The 13,344-nt window shown below is 37.8% G+C and overlaps 1 protein-coding gene across 1 annotated transcript in view; it reads left to right on the top strand.

Moving 5' to 3' along the window:
* LOC126210094 (G patch domain-containing protein 2) overlaps positions 1–13,344 on the top strand; it is a 192,288-nt gene that overhangs the window by 121,557 nt on the left and 57,387 nt on the right. The window contains exons 4-5 of the mRNA XM_049939226.1: positions 1,330–1,481; positions 7,921–8,064. Of these exons, the coding sequence (XP_049795183.1) occupies positions 1,330–1,481; positions 7,921–8,064 (296 nt within the window). The remainder of the gene's footprint in view (positions 1–1,329; positions 1,482–7,920; positions 8,065–13,344) is intronic.

The raw sequence follows: 13,344 nt of genomic DNA, 5'->3' as shown, positions 1-13,344 counted from the left end.
TCCTTGGAGGAAAGGTCACTGTCTTTCTCCTAAATGCTGTTGAGGTAGTTCAGAGGTCCCCATTTGTGGCAAACTGGGGACTGTATGTAGGTGTAGAAGTAGTGTAACATTGTGGAGATTTTATGGCCTGGTCTCCCTGACTTCTTCTCTAAATACTTTTTTTTTTACACTTCTGCTTCTGAGAAAGTTGGTAGACACTCAAACAGTCATATGCAAAGTTAATGTCTTATCACTTGTGTAAGAATACAGTTTTCACATACGTCCACCAACAAAAAAAGTTCCATAATTTTGGCTCTGTTGAAATGCGGAGATTTCTTACAGAGATACAAAACTGATTACCAAAGTTTTAAATGAAAACATGGGAATGATAAATGTGGAAATTTGCTGAATTCTGTGTGGATTTTACATGTTTAGTGATCTCAGCTGTAATGGTGGGCACATAGGCAGACTCAAACTGCACCATGAAGTGGTAGCCGATGTGAACAGTGCAGATGATCCGTAACCCTCCCAGCTTCTTCTTTGGTGCAGTGTACCTGTGCTAAAAATAGACTGCAGGCAATGGCAATACACTAGGCATGAAACTATGCATTGTGCATTTTACCATACTTTGTTCAGAGATCCAGATTTCACTTTTCCACAGTTGCCCTAAATTTTGTATTGAAGATGCTGGGCCATTTCCTGTGAAAAGGACATGGCCAATATCCTTTGCCTAATCCAAGCTTGAATTTGCCTCTGTTATGACATCATTAGTGAGGAATTACTGAATCCCAGTTTCCTTCCATCCTTCAAAGCCAGAACCACAAATTTCAAAAAGAAGCTTGTCACAAAGTGATAACACCAAACCAGTATTTCCACTCCTCTGCCCAGCAATATAGTGCAAATGAGAGATAAACAGAGCGGCTTATGAGTGTTTTGTGAAATAGTTTGTCTTTTGGCTGGGTGTAATAAGACATATTCACCCTGTTGCTGCATATTCCTGTAGGTGTTCCTTTGTGAAATAAGTTGTGCTCGAAGTATAGACTCAAGCTGTAATTGAGTGGTAGCACTGGAATGATTCTTTCCATTGTTTTTGACAAACCAGTGGGGTTGAAAATGACCTGCTGTTGAAATTGACATCATTTCTGTCTCTCCCTGCTCGTTGTTTTCAATTCCTGGAGAACTTTTGTACAAAACTTGGTTTTCTTTTGCAGTCTGTTAGAATGAAAGCTATGCTCATGTAGTGCTCAGTGTTTCCCTGTTGTGTACATCTCTCTGTGCACTGTGAGTCTTGGGCAGTGGGCTGTCCACAGTGATGACTAACTGACTGACTGTGGTCCGTCTCCCAAACAGAGCGATTCTGATGATGCGGGGCCGACAGCCGGCGTACACCGCCAGCTAACTCCGTTCAGCCTCCAGGCACGTCACGTGCCGCTGCTCCACGGGAACATAGAGTCGGACTCCTTCAACGAGAACTTCTCACCGGTACATCCGAGTACACGCAGGTAAGTCATGTGACACACTCGACCTTCACCTGGAGTTATGGTCTGAAATGTGATTTTATATGACAGCAGGTGCACTCTTGTGGTTGCTCATGCGACCTGACTGCAAATTTATATGTCAGTCTGGTGATTTGAACCATTGTGCTGCCATTAATGAACTACATTCTGGGGTGTTTTCCAATAGGACAGCACTTGCTGGCAGAAGCATGAAACACATTGAGAAAGCTAGTGACGTGCTTTCAGAAGTTCAGCAAATTTTTTGATTCCATTTTTATGCCTATCATTATGAGTCATATCAAGAAAACCTTAGAAATTAGGGTATAGTTAGTTTATTGTTAATACAGTACACAGATTTCCTCATTTCCTCCTCCTACCAGACTTCACTTTATCGGAAGGTACAAGGAAAGTTCAGGGAGTTACTTATGATTAAAATCTCAGGCCCTGGTTGTGGAATTGTGGAAGAGGAATGAGGTAGGTTCAAAGAGGCATTTGGCAGAATGTCTGGAAGGGTGGAGGATAAGGAGACATCATATTTATTGGAGTGAGCAGGTTATGGTAACAGTAAAAGAAAACAAGAAAGTATGGTGTGTATGGAACAGAGATAAAAAGTAAAAAAGTAAAAGGAAATGCCAGGAAAGTAACAAGAAGTATAAGACTCTGATAGCAAAAGAAAAGAGGAAAAGCTGAGAGGAATTCACACAAGAGTTCGAAAAGAATTGCGGGTGGTAAAAAGAATGCTGTCTAGAATTACAAGGACTAATAGGAAGGAAAGCACTTACACAGAGCTGGTGAAAGGGGAAGATGAAGGGCTTATAACGCACTAAGAGGAGATAAAGAAAAAATGGAAAGATTACTTTGACAAACTACTAAATGTGGAAAACAGCTATGAAAAGGGAACAGTAGCGCAACACAGCACCTGAGTGTGAAAGAACAGAAAGATATTACAACCAAATTCATATTATTGAGGAGAAAGACCTAGTTTCACAAAGCGCCTAGCATCCAGCGCACATTGGTCTATCGATTACTCATATGATTTTGAACGCATCCCTGTTGGTTTTTGAACTTTTTTGATCAAATTTTAAGATAATTTCTGAATGAATCGTAAATTGGTTTTTGAATGTGTGCATAGTGTACGTGATGTCTCTGCCAGCGGAATCCCCGTCGCATCTAGAAAAATACTTTCCTGCAGACAAAAGGGGACGGGTCTATACGAGCTGAGCGAATAAAGCCAAAAGGGTGAATGACAATCGCTGTTTATGTGGTTGACTGGGTTTGCAAATAATCAGCGTTGTTATAATTACTAGTGAATTCCATAGATTCAGGGTACCAGAGTGGAAATAAATGACTAACAGGAATAACAGGCAATTAAGATCACGTGTTGTCTTCTCTGTGTATCCAAGAAAATGAAATTTTGACAGAAAATTTTTGGCCAGACCGGTAAACTACAGTCCCCGGCTAGCAGCCACTAAAGTTCTATTCTGGGAGTAGCGTGGAAAACGCGTTGTACGAGCACTTAATAATGCCTAACCAGAGAACAAATGTGGGATAACTAAACCGGTGATTGTGGCAGGGTTAGTGAAGTTAACCGGAGAATAAATTTTGAAACAGGCAGGAATAGTTACAGAATTAGTGATGACAAGATTGTTTGTTAAAATGAGGAAGGAGAAGAAATGGAGACTGTCACAAATTACGGAAGTATATGATGATTCCAAATTTATATAAAAATTACGTACTACTACTATTCGATCTCGTGCTTCAGAAGCTAGAGAGTATGAATGAAATGTGAAATTATTTCCTAACATAAAACTTTTTGCTTGTAGTAGGCCTAATGGGCTTTTGATATTGGTACATCGTGAATTATATTCTGTAGTGTTATAAAAATGACCATTTGTGCCAAAACAGTCTCATTTATTTGCTGTGTGTGACAACTGCTGCAATATTAGGCAGGCCTATTTCGTTTTATCGAGCAGAGTGACAAAATACACGTAATCAGATCGAGAAACCACACCAGTCTTGGGTACTATTTGTATTAACAGCTTTTCTAGTATTAGACAAAGACATTTCGTTTTTTCATGTAGCAAAACGTCGACAAACTTTGATGGCTTAATAGATTCTTTCCCAGAAAGGAAAGTACACCATATGAAGCTGTGGCAAGATTAGAGAGAAAAAAGAGCTTGGACTTACGGATTGAAGAAATGTGTACTGTCTTGCTTGTCTCTTGTCTTTACTCATTTTATGTATGCTATATACAATTTTATGTCACACAGAACAGCAAGTTATTAGCTAATAGGCAGTAAAGACTGCAAATTTTCTGAAGAGTTCTTGTTCTTCCGGTTACAAATAATCCCATCCACTATTAATTGCGAGATTTTTTTTTAAGCGGGGCAGGATGTCAAACTGGCTGACTGGGAGCAGGAGAGGCACCACAGGACATTTTAATTTCCACTGGCCTGAATACAGTTTGATGGCACCCATTACAAAACATTACATGTTTGAATTCCACAGAGCGAAATACAGAGAAGTGCGATGGAAGAATGCTGTGTGAAGAGGCGTGGCACTGCACTTCGACACACTTAAGACCAAATAACATGTCTTACGTTGCCTCGATCATATATGTTTTATGTATCAGACACTTCAGAAAGATGTGCGCTACAATATGAAGATATTTTTGAAAAGTCAATTTTTTTAATTTTTGGCGTCCTACCTCATATGCTCGAGGGATGGGGAGCGCCACTATCTAATATTGGCCCGGTTCGGAAATATCATAGATCCGGACCTGATGCACAGAGCAGTCTAAGTTGTAGTGGGGAGGTGGTAACCTCCACGTGATCCATGTTTACGTTAAGTGATTTTGCTGTTTCCTCTTCGTTTATTGCTCTCACGTCAAATGAAAACAAAACGGATTTCTGTGGTCGGGAGCTATCAAGTGAATTAAAATACATACTCATAATTACAGAAGGCTAAAATAAGTTATTAGTTTCAGATTTTATTTTGTTTCTACCCTTCTGACAGTCAAGCGTTAATCGCCTTGCAGAACAATGAAGTTATCTTTGTCGGTTTGTTAAAGAAATTTGACTTTTATTAATCTTTTCTGCTGAGGCAGTGAATTTATTTGAAACAGTGTGTTCAATTCCACACTATTGCCCAGTTTCAACTGTTTGCTACATTTCATCTAGCATGTATGGCATTATGCCATAATAAAGAACCAAACATGAGATAATGCGGTACTGGTACATCTGAATCTGGACATACGAATGTGCACTTTACGCCGAATTATGCATTTTAGTAGGGTTCACAAAATTCCCATGCAATAGGAGTATCATCTAACGTCTTGTTTCTTTTATGACATAATGTAAGATCTTTTAATGTTTTACATGTACGAACGTACAGGCTTCCTGAGTCATCGTAGATGCGCAAGCACGGCAATGCCTGTCATCTGGCGCAACTGCTGAAATGAATCTATTTCTAACAGGTCGCAGGAAAATATTCCGAATGGTTGTTTGAAAAGCATTACTTTCAAGTAAAGTTAATTTCCTTTTACACAAGATGAACTTGGTGCGCGAATGTCCGATGAATTTCTTAAATCGCAGAGCATTTGACTCTCATTCAAAATTCAAATCTTTGAGGACGACCATTTAGAATATTTTCGAGCCCAGATCAGACACTTGTGTCGTTAAAAAATTTACTGGCACATTACTGTGATGTATCTTAAAGTGTAACATGCGCAAAAAAGATCAACATTATGTGTGAAAGCGTAGTTTCTCTTGCAGCTTATTAATCTTGGAGGTCAATATTATAGGGTACGTGAAAGCTTTTCTTTCCTTTTAGCAACACTATGTATATTAATTTAAACCATTACCTTTCCCTATTTGTGTGTTCGCACTTCTTAACACTGATGTTGCTATAGGCTGACTACATCACGTGTCCTATGCCCTGGATATCCGCTGTCATTGGCTGGCGAGGTCGTTTGACATGAGCTACGACCGGCTTACAAAAGTGCATCGCAATCTCGATCTCAATCCTTTGGAAAGTAACATGCGGTGTTTGGTGGAATTCGAATTTATACTTTCGTAATACGAAATATGCAGTGTACATGTTGCTGCACATCAGACATCTTTCCAAAACATGTTCTTTCCCCCTGAGTTTAGTTTTCTAAAGGGCCAGGAAATTCTACGCCGGTGTATAAAACCACAACCATTGAAAGGATTGATAAGTTTTACAGTTCCGAGGGAAAGTATACTGTTATTTAACACGGAAAAAGTATATTTTCATCCAAGAGAAAGTGTGTTTTTAACTGGGAAATCCGGGAATTCTTTTTCCTCGTCCACGTATACACCCTGGAGTAGAATCCAAGCCACTGAAATGAAGTTCCAAAGACGTATATTAGGGAAAGTGGGGAGAGGTAGACTGAGAAATGCAGATGTTAGGAACAAAATTGGAGTAGAAAAGCTAAATGGGAGAAATGAGAAGACTGGGTTAAAATGGTTTGGACATGTAAAGAGAATGGAAGATGGAAGAATACCCAATCGAATGATGGAGGCAAAGTTTGAGGTCAAATTGGCAAGAGGGAGACCTAGAACAAAGTTGACTGGCTCAATAAAGACTAGTTTAAGAAGAAGGAATCTGGACTGTAACAAAAAACACACATCAAAAAAAGTTTTGCATCACTGGAACCTGTACAGAAAACAGGAATAGAGATCAATACAAACATCATTTCCACCCTTTTTGTTGCTAATGAGAACCACACATTGCATATTGTCCCAGCTAAGAGCAAGACCTTCAGAGGTGGTGGTCCAGATTGCTGTACACACCGGTACCTCTAATACCCAGTAGCACGTCCTCTTGCCTGTATTCGTCGTGCCATACTATCCACAAGTTCATCAAGGCACTGTTCGTTCTTATTGTCTCACTCCTCAACAGTGATTCAGCATGGATCCATCAGAGTGGTTGGTGGGTCACGTCATCCATAAACAGCCCTTTTCAGTCTATCCCAGGCATGTACGGTAGGGTTCATGCCTGCAGAACATGCTGGCCACTAGTCGAGCGATGTTGTTATCCTGAAGGAAGTCGTTCACAAGATGTGCACAATGGGGCCATGAATTGTCATCCATGAAGACTAATGCCTCGCCAATATGCTGTCGATACGGTTGCACTATTGGTTGCAGAATGGCATTCACATATCGTACAGCCGTTATGCACCTTCCATGACCACCAGCAGCGTACGTCGGCCCCACATAATGCCACCCCAAAACAGCAGGGAGCCTCCACCTTTCTGCACTTGCGACAGTGTGTCTAAGGTGTTCAGCCTGAACACGTTGCCTCCAAACAAATCTCTGACGATTGTCCGGTTGAAGGCATATGCGACACTCATCGTTGAAAGAGAACGTGATGCCAATCATGAGCGGTCCATACTGCATGCTGTTGCGCCCATCTGTACCGCGCTGCATGGTGTCGTGGTTGCAAAGATGGACCTCACCATGGACGTCGGGAGTGAAGTTGCTCATCATGCAGCATATTGCACACAGTTTGAGTCGTAACATGACGTCCTGTGGCTGCACGAAAAGCTTTATCCAACAGGGTGGTATGCTGTCAGGGTTCCTCCGAGCCATAATCTGTAGGTAGCGGTAATCCACTGCAGTAGTAGCCCGTGGGCGGCCTGAGTGAGACCTGTCATCAACAGTTCCTGTGTCAATCTCCTCCATCTCTGAACAACATTGCTTTGGTTCACTCTGAGACACCTCGACACTTCCCTTGTTGAGAGCGTTCCTGGCACAAAATAACAATGCGGACGTGATCGAATGGCGGTATTGACCGTATAGGCATGGTTGAACTTCAGACAACATGAGCCATGTACCTCCCTCCTGGTGGAATGACTGGAACTGATCTGCTGTCGGACCCCCTCCGTCTAATAGGCTCTGCTCATACATGGTTACTTACATCTTTTGGCGGGTTTATTAATTGTGTCTGTGATACAATATCCACAGTCAACATCTATCTTTAGGAGTTCTGGGAACTGGGCTGATGCGTGTGTGTAGTGAGGGAACAACAATGGTGGAAAGATGGTGGAAATGGAGCAGTGTCATAAATGCCCCATCGTGGCCTCATACTGGATAATAGGAAAGGCAGACAAATATGCAGATTAAGTTTCTATGATGTCTTGTCTGTTGTTAACCTTGGCTTGGTCCTCATCCATTAAGACTTCTTTGTGATTGGATTTCCAGAGTATCATGAATTAATGAAAAACTGGAGAGAGAGAGAGAGAGAGAGAGAGAGAGAGTGAGAGATGGGGGAGGGGGGGTGTTAGTAGTAGTAGTAGTAGTAGTAGTAGTAGTAGTAGTAGTAGTAGTAGTGTGGGATGACTTTCATTTAAAATGTCCGTCAAAGCTGGCTATGGGTCTTCATGTTTGCAAAATAACTCATAACAATTTGTATCTTTCTGCAGGAAGCGCAAATTTAAGCGTATGGCTGTGGACGTGGTGGATGCTGGTGTCGACTCGGCCGGTGCTGGCCGTGCGTCATTGCCTGTCCCACTTGCAGCTGGCAAGAAGAAGCGCTCTGTTCGTCATGTGGCAAACTGTGAGAACAGGTGAGCTGCAGTTTCACTGCTAGGGGAGTTGCACTCTTACCGCATGCTATGGTTGTTCGTAAGTTTGTGTACGAAAATAAGCCTCTCTACACCTCTACAGCCTCAGAAATAGGTGTTCAGATTTGTGCTTAATGTGCTATGCTTTCAGCATTTGCTTGAAGTTATTATTTGTTAGCAAACTTGGTATATTTGTGTTTGAACAAGATGATCTTGTCAAATGAATGTGAAGCACCAGCAAAAACGAATTTTATTACACAACATTAAGATAACACAGTTAATGCCAACACAAGTTTTTAAAATATGTGATTTGACACCTTTTATTTTAGGATCATTATTTATTATGGTGCAACTAACTTTAAAGTGTCAAGGTAATTTGTAACATGTATGTAACTGACAGTTCTCAAGATCTTGTCCAAGGATATTGGAGTTGTGGTTTGCATCTATGTTATGAGCATTTACACTGTATTTCAGTCACAGTTGTGACCATTATTAGCTTCAAAACTGATATGGTACTGAAATATTGTATCCCGGCTGAGACACAAGTTGAAAACATGGTCACTATTTTTTATTTACTTAAATTTGCCATATTTCGTGACAGTACCTTTTCCGTTAGACGTTTGCAAGGCGATATTAGTCTTGGCTTCAGTTGTCAAAGTATGATTCCACAATGCATCTTTGTCGGCTGCAGAAAAGACGTGGTTCAACGTGTTTGCCTCATTTTGGTGTTTCAAATACCATTTCTTCAAATGTAGTTTCTTTTTTTATGGTTAATACAAAAAATAGTAACATAATTCAAAATTATTTATGACGGTGACCTTCACATTGTTCTTCCGTCAACACACACCAAGAGTTACCTGCCGACTGACTATAGTCAAAGACGACTCCAGCGTCAAAGATATTTTACACAACACACAAGCTTCCACTTGTAATCAGTCTCTTTGCTATTCTTCAATACATTTACTAATACTAATCAATATGCTTTCACTCTCAAAAACATAAGTAAATTAACATATAATAAGGCAAATTACAATAAATTCTGACAAAAAATATAAAAAAAACATTTACAATTTGGTATCGACAACTACAGTAAAAAAAATAACATCTCCCAGATCCATTACAACTGCTCCCCAGGGCTTTTGTTGTTATGGACATATACAACAAAATCCCGACCACACTCAGTGATGGATCTGTATTACACAATTAGTGCATTAATGATGCAGTCTGATAACCTCTTCCAAATTTGGACTCTTTGAATCTGTGGACTTGTTACTGGCTGTTGTTGCAATGATACTTCCCCATCAATCCCATACACAAAAAATTCAAGTAAAGAAATCATTTGACTTGACAAATATATATGGTATAAAACATACATGAGAAATATTCTAACATACAGCATACAGATTGAAAATAATAGGAAGGTAAAACTCATTTCCTAGAATAAGATTTAGTTTTTTTTTATATTTGCCATATATATATATATATATATTAATTTTGATTTTTGTTATTTTTTTTATTCATGTTTTTTTTCTTTTGTATATATTTTTTGCTTATGATTTTTCTTTTTAATTTTTTTTACTCATGGTTTTTTTTATTTTGTATTTTTTTTGCTTATGATTTTCTTCTTTTAGTACAGCTAAAGATACATCAGTATTATCTAATTTTTTTGCAATTATTTATGTACACATGCCTCTCTACTACAATATTACTACAAGTCACATTCTTGTGAAGAGTACTTTTGCTCCCCACAACATCAATATAAACAACAATAAACTGCTCATATATCATGAGGCTTTATCTACAATTGGTTTTAAAACTTATACCTTTGCATGCATGTCCTCACATGCATGCCTTCACCCACAGGGAAGACTTAGCTTCCAAAAATTAGAAAAATTCAGAAATGCTCACTATGGAGACTTCTTTTTTTTGTAAAAAAGTAAAAAATAAATCTTTCTCTCATTCTTTGTTACAACAGTGTTTTCTCATCAGTTTCAATTAACATGTGACTTCAAATTATTAATATATACATACTTGGTTGTACAGGTAGTTTTGTTCTAACAAGCATATTCCAGTGGAGGATCTTTGTTTTAGATAATAATAGGTTATTTAAATTTTGAAATTATGATTTCTGTTTATACAGTTTTAAAGAGACAACATTCCTGAGACCAAATAATTTCTTTGACTTACGATACACCAAACGATAAGCATTAGGGTGTGGATTTTCTATGACTTCAAAAGGCCCAATATAGATATCAAAGAATTTTTTAATTTCTGAAGTTAACATTTTTGATTTTTCATGAGATTTGACCAGAACAAGATCCCCAATTTTGAAAGTGGTTAATTTTACCCTATTGGTATGTCTTTTATTCCTCTTTTCCCCTTGTTTCCCCGTAGTTTCCCTGACAGTATCTTCTCTCTCTTGCATAGTTAAAGTTGTACATTTAGGAAATTCGATAAGTTCTGATATAAGATTTGGAGGTCTAATATTAAACATAATCTCATACGGTGAAAATCCTGTGGAACTATGTTGTAGGCTATTCATAATATCTTCAAAATTTCGAATGTGCTCAAACCAAGTTGGATGTTTATGGCTACAATAGGTTCTACAAAGTCTCCCAATTTCCCTCATATATCTTTCTGCAGGATTGGTGGACGGAGAATAAACAGATATAAGTATATGCTTCAATTTTGATCTTTCAATAAACTTTTTCCAAATTTTAGAGGTGAACTGTGAACCATTATCTGATAATATAGCTTTTGGTTTACCCACCTGTGCGAAATAATCTCTTTCAATTTTTATTATAACTTCATGGCTAGTAGCGTTTTTTCACTGGATATAGTTTAATTAATTTTGAAAATAAATCTACCATAACAAATATGTAACAGTGACCACCTTTACTCTTTGGTAACATTCCATATAAGTCCACTGCGATAAGCTCTAAAGGTTTTTCCAGAATAATGTTTTGCATCTCTCCACCACATCTTTGATTGCTCACTTTAACTCTCTGACATTTGTCACAGGTTGCCAATTCTTTTCTTACCTTCTTTCCAATATTGTAAAAATAAACATTTTCTTGTATCTTTTGAATGCACTTCTGTATCCCACCATGACCAAAACTTTCATGTATGTAAATGATCAGCTTATCAGCATCTGCCTCTGGCCAACACAGTTTCCAATTATCAGAATCTACATCTGTTCTCTGAAATAAAATCCCCTTATGTAATTTGTAAAATTTATCAAGTTTCTCATACCCCTTCTTGCCTAAACATTCTTTGATTAATTTCCAACTCTGATCTAAATTTTGATTTTTTCTAATTTTGTTACACATAGCTCTAATTGTTTTTTCTTTTTCCACCCCTTTCAAGTATCTAATTTTAAATTGCTTTTCCTCCTCTTGTTCAAAAATCTCCTTTTCTCCCCCAATTGGTAACCTTGAAAGTGAATCAGCTACTACATTCTCAGAACTTTTTATGTGTTTGATTTCAAAGTCAAACTGTTGCAGAAATATTGCCCATCTGGTCAATCTACTGTGGTATAATTTCCTTGTAAGTAACTCAAAGCTTTGTGATCCGAAAATACTATGGTTTTATGTCCAATAAGGTAAATTCTAAATTTTGTAAAAGCCCAATGAATTGCCAAAAGTTCCTTCTCTGTGACTGTATAATTTTTCTCATGCTTGAGCAACATTCTGCTTGCAAATGCTATGGTACAATGTATCTTAACTCCATTCTCTACTCTTTCTTGAAATAACTCTGCTCCAAGCCCATAATTACTGCTATCAGTGTTCAAACAAAATGGTAAATTAAAATCAGGTCTGTGTAATAAGTGTTGCTTCCTCAACTATTGCTTAATTTTATCAAACTCTTCCTGACAACTTTTATCCCAAACCCAAACAGTGTTTTTCTTAAGTAACTGAATTAAACATGGTGCATTCAGACTCTGATCACTTATATGTTTTCGGTAATAACCGCATAATCCAAAGAACGACTTTAATTGTTTTTTAGTCTTAGGAATAGGAATTTCTGAAATTGCTTTAATTTTTTCTGGATCTGCCAAAATTCCCTTGTCTGTGACAACATGACCCAAAAATTTTAATTCAGAAACTGCAAATTTACATTTCTCTAATTTCAATGTCATCCCCCCTTTTCTAAGTTTTTCACAAACTGACTTCAAAATCGAAAAATGTTCCTCCCAATTTTGCCCTGCAACCAAAATGTCATCTACAAAAATTATCAGTTTAGACGCAAGTTCTTGCCCCAGTACATGATCCAAAGCTCTTATAAATTCGGAAACAGAAGAATTTAACCCAAATGGCACAACACAATTTTGGTAACTCTTACCATTGTACAAGAAAGCAGTATATTTTCTAGAATTAACCGAAAGTGGTACCTGATGAAAACCCGAAGTTAGATCCAAACTTGACATATATTTTATATCTGTAAATTTATAGAGTAACTCATCAATATTTTCGGGATGGTCTGTCTGTCTGAACAAAATTTTGTTTAAGTGTCTAGAGTCCAAAACCAATCTTACTCCACCATCTTTTTTCGAAACTACTTCTAGAGGATTATTATATGCACTGATACTCCTTTCTATTATATTACATCCTTCCATCTTTTTCAGCTCTTTCTCAACAGCAGGTCTTTTTGATATTGCAATACTGTATGGTTTTATGAAAAATGGTTCATGAGGTTTTACCTGAAGCTCACACTGATAACCCTTTACCCTACCAGGTATGTCACTGAAAACATCACTGTATACCCACAGCAGATTTTCTAACTGTTGTTTTTGCTCCCCAGATAAATTTTGTGTTTCTGAAATTTTCAAATTTACTAAATTCCCAAATTCAACTTCATCAGTATCAAATCTATGAGTTTCAATATTCTCCAATCTATTTTCTTTTAGTAAATTGATACTGTCAAAATTTCCATTACTCTGATCACCAAGTGTTTTCACAAAATTTGTCTGAATGTATTCCCTTTCACTAGTTTCTATCAAAAGTTTTCTTCCAACCCAATCAAATGCTGTATTTACTTTTACTATCCAATTCATACCCAAAAGAAAATCCTCATTAAATTCCTGAATTACAAAACATCCATGTGTTAACAACTTGCCTTCAATTAAAAATGTCACTAAAGCCTGGCTTTTTACCAATTTACTGCTCTTCCCAGTAGCACCTTTTATCTTTACCCCAACAACTGGCATTTCAACATAATCTTTCCCCACTTTCAATTTCTTGCTTAACCTTTCAGATATTCCTGAGATCTCTTCCTGTATCAATT

The sequence above is a fragment of the Schistocerca nitens genome, chromosome 10, assembly GCF_023898315.1.
Source record: "Schistocerca nitens isolate TAMUIC-IGC-003100 chromosome 10, iqSchNite1.1, whole genome shotgun sequence".
NCBI lineage: Eukaryota > Metazoa > Arthropoda > Insecta > Orthoptera > Acrididae > Schistocerca > Schistocerca nitens.
The sequence above is the reverse complement of the archived record's forward strand: the minus strand, read 5'-3'. Positions and strand labels throughout refer to the sequence as shown.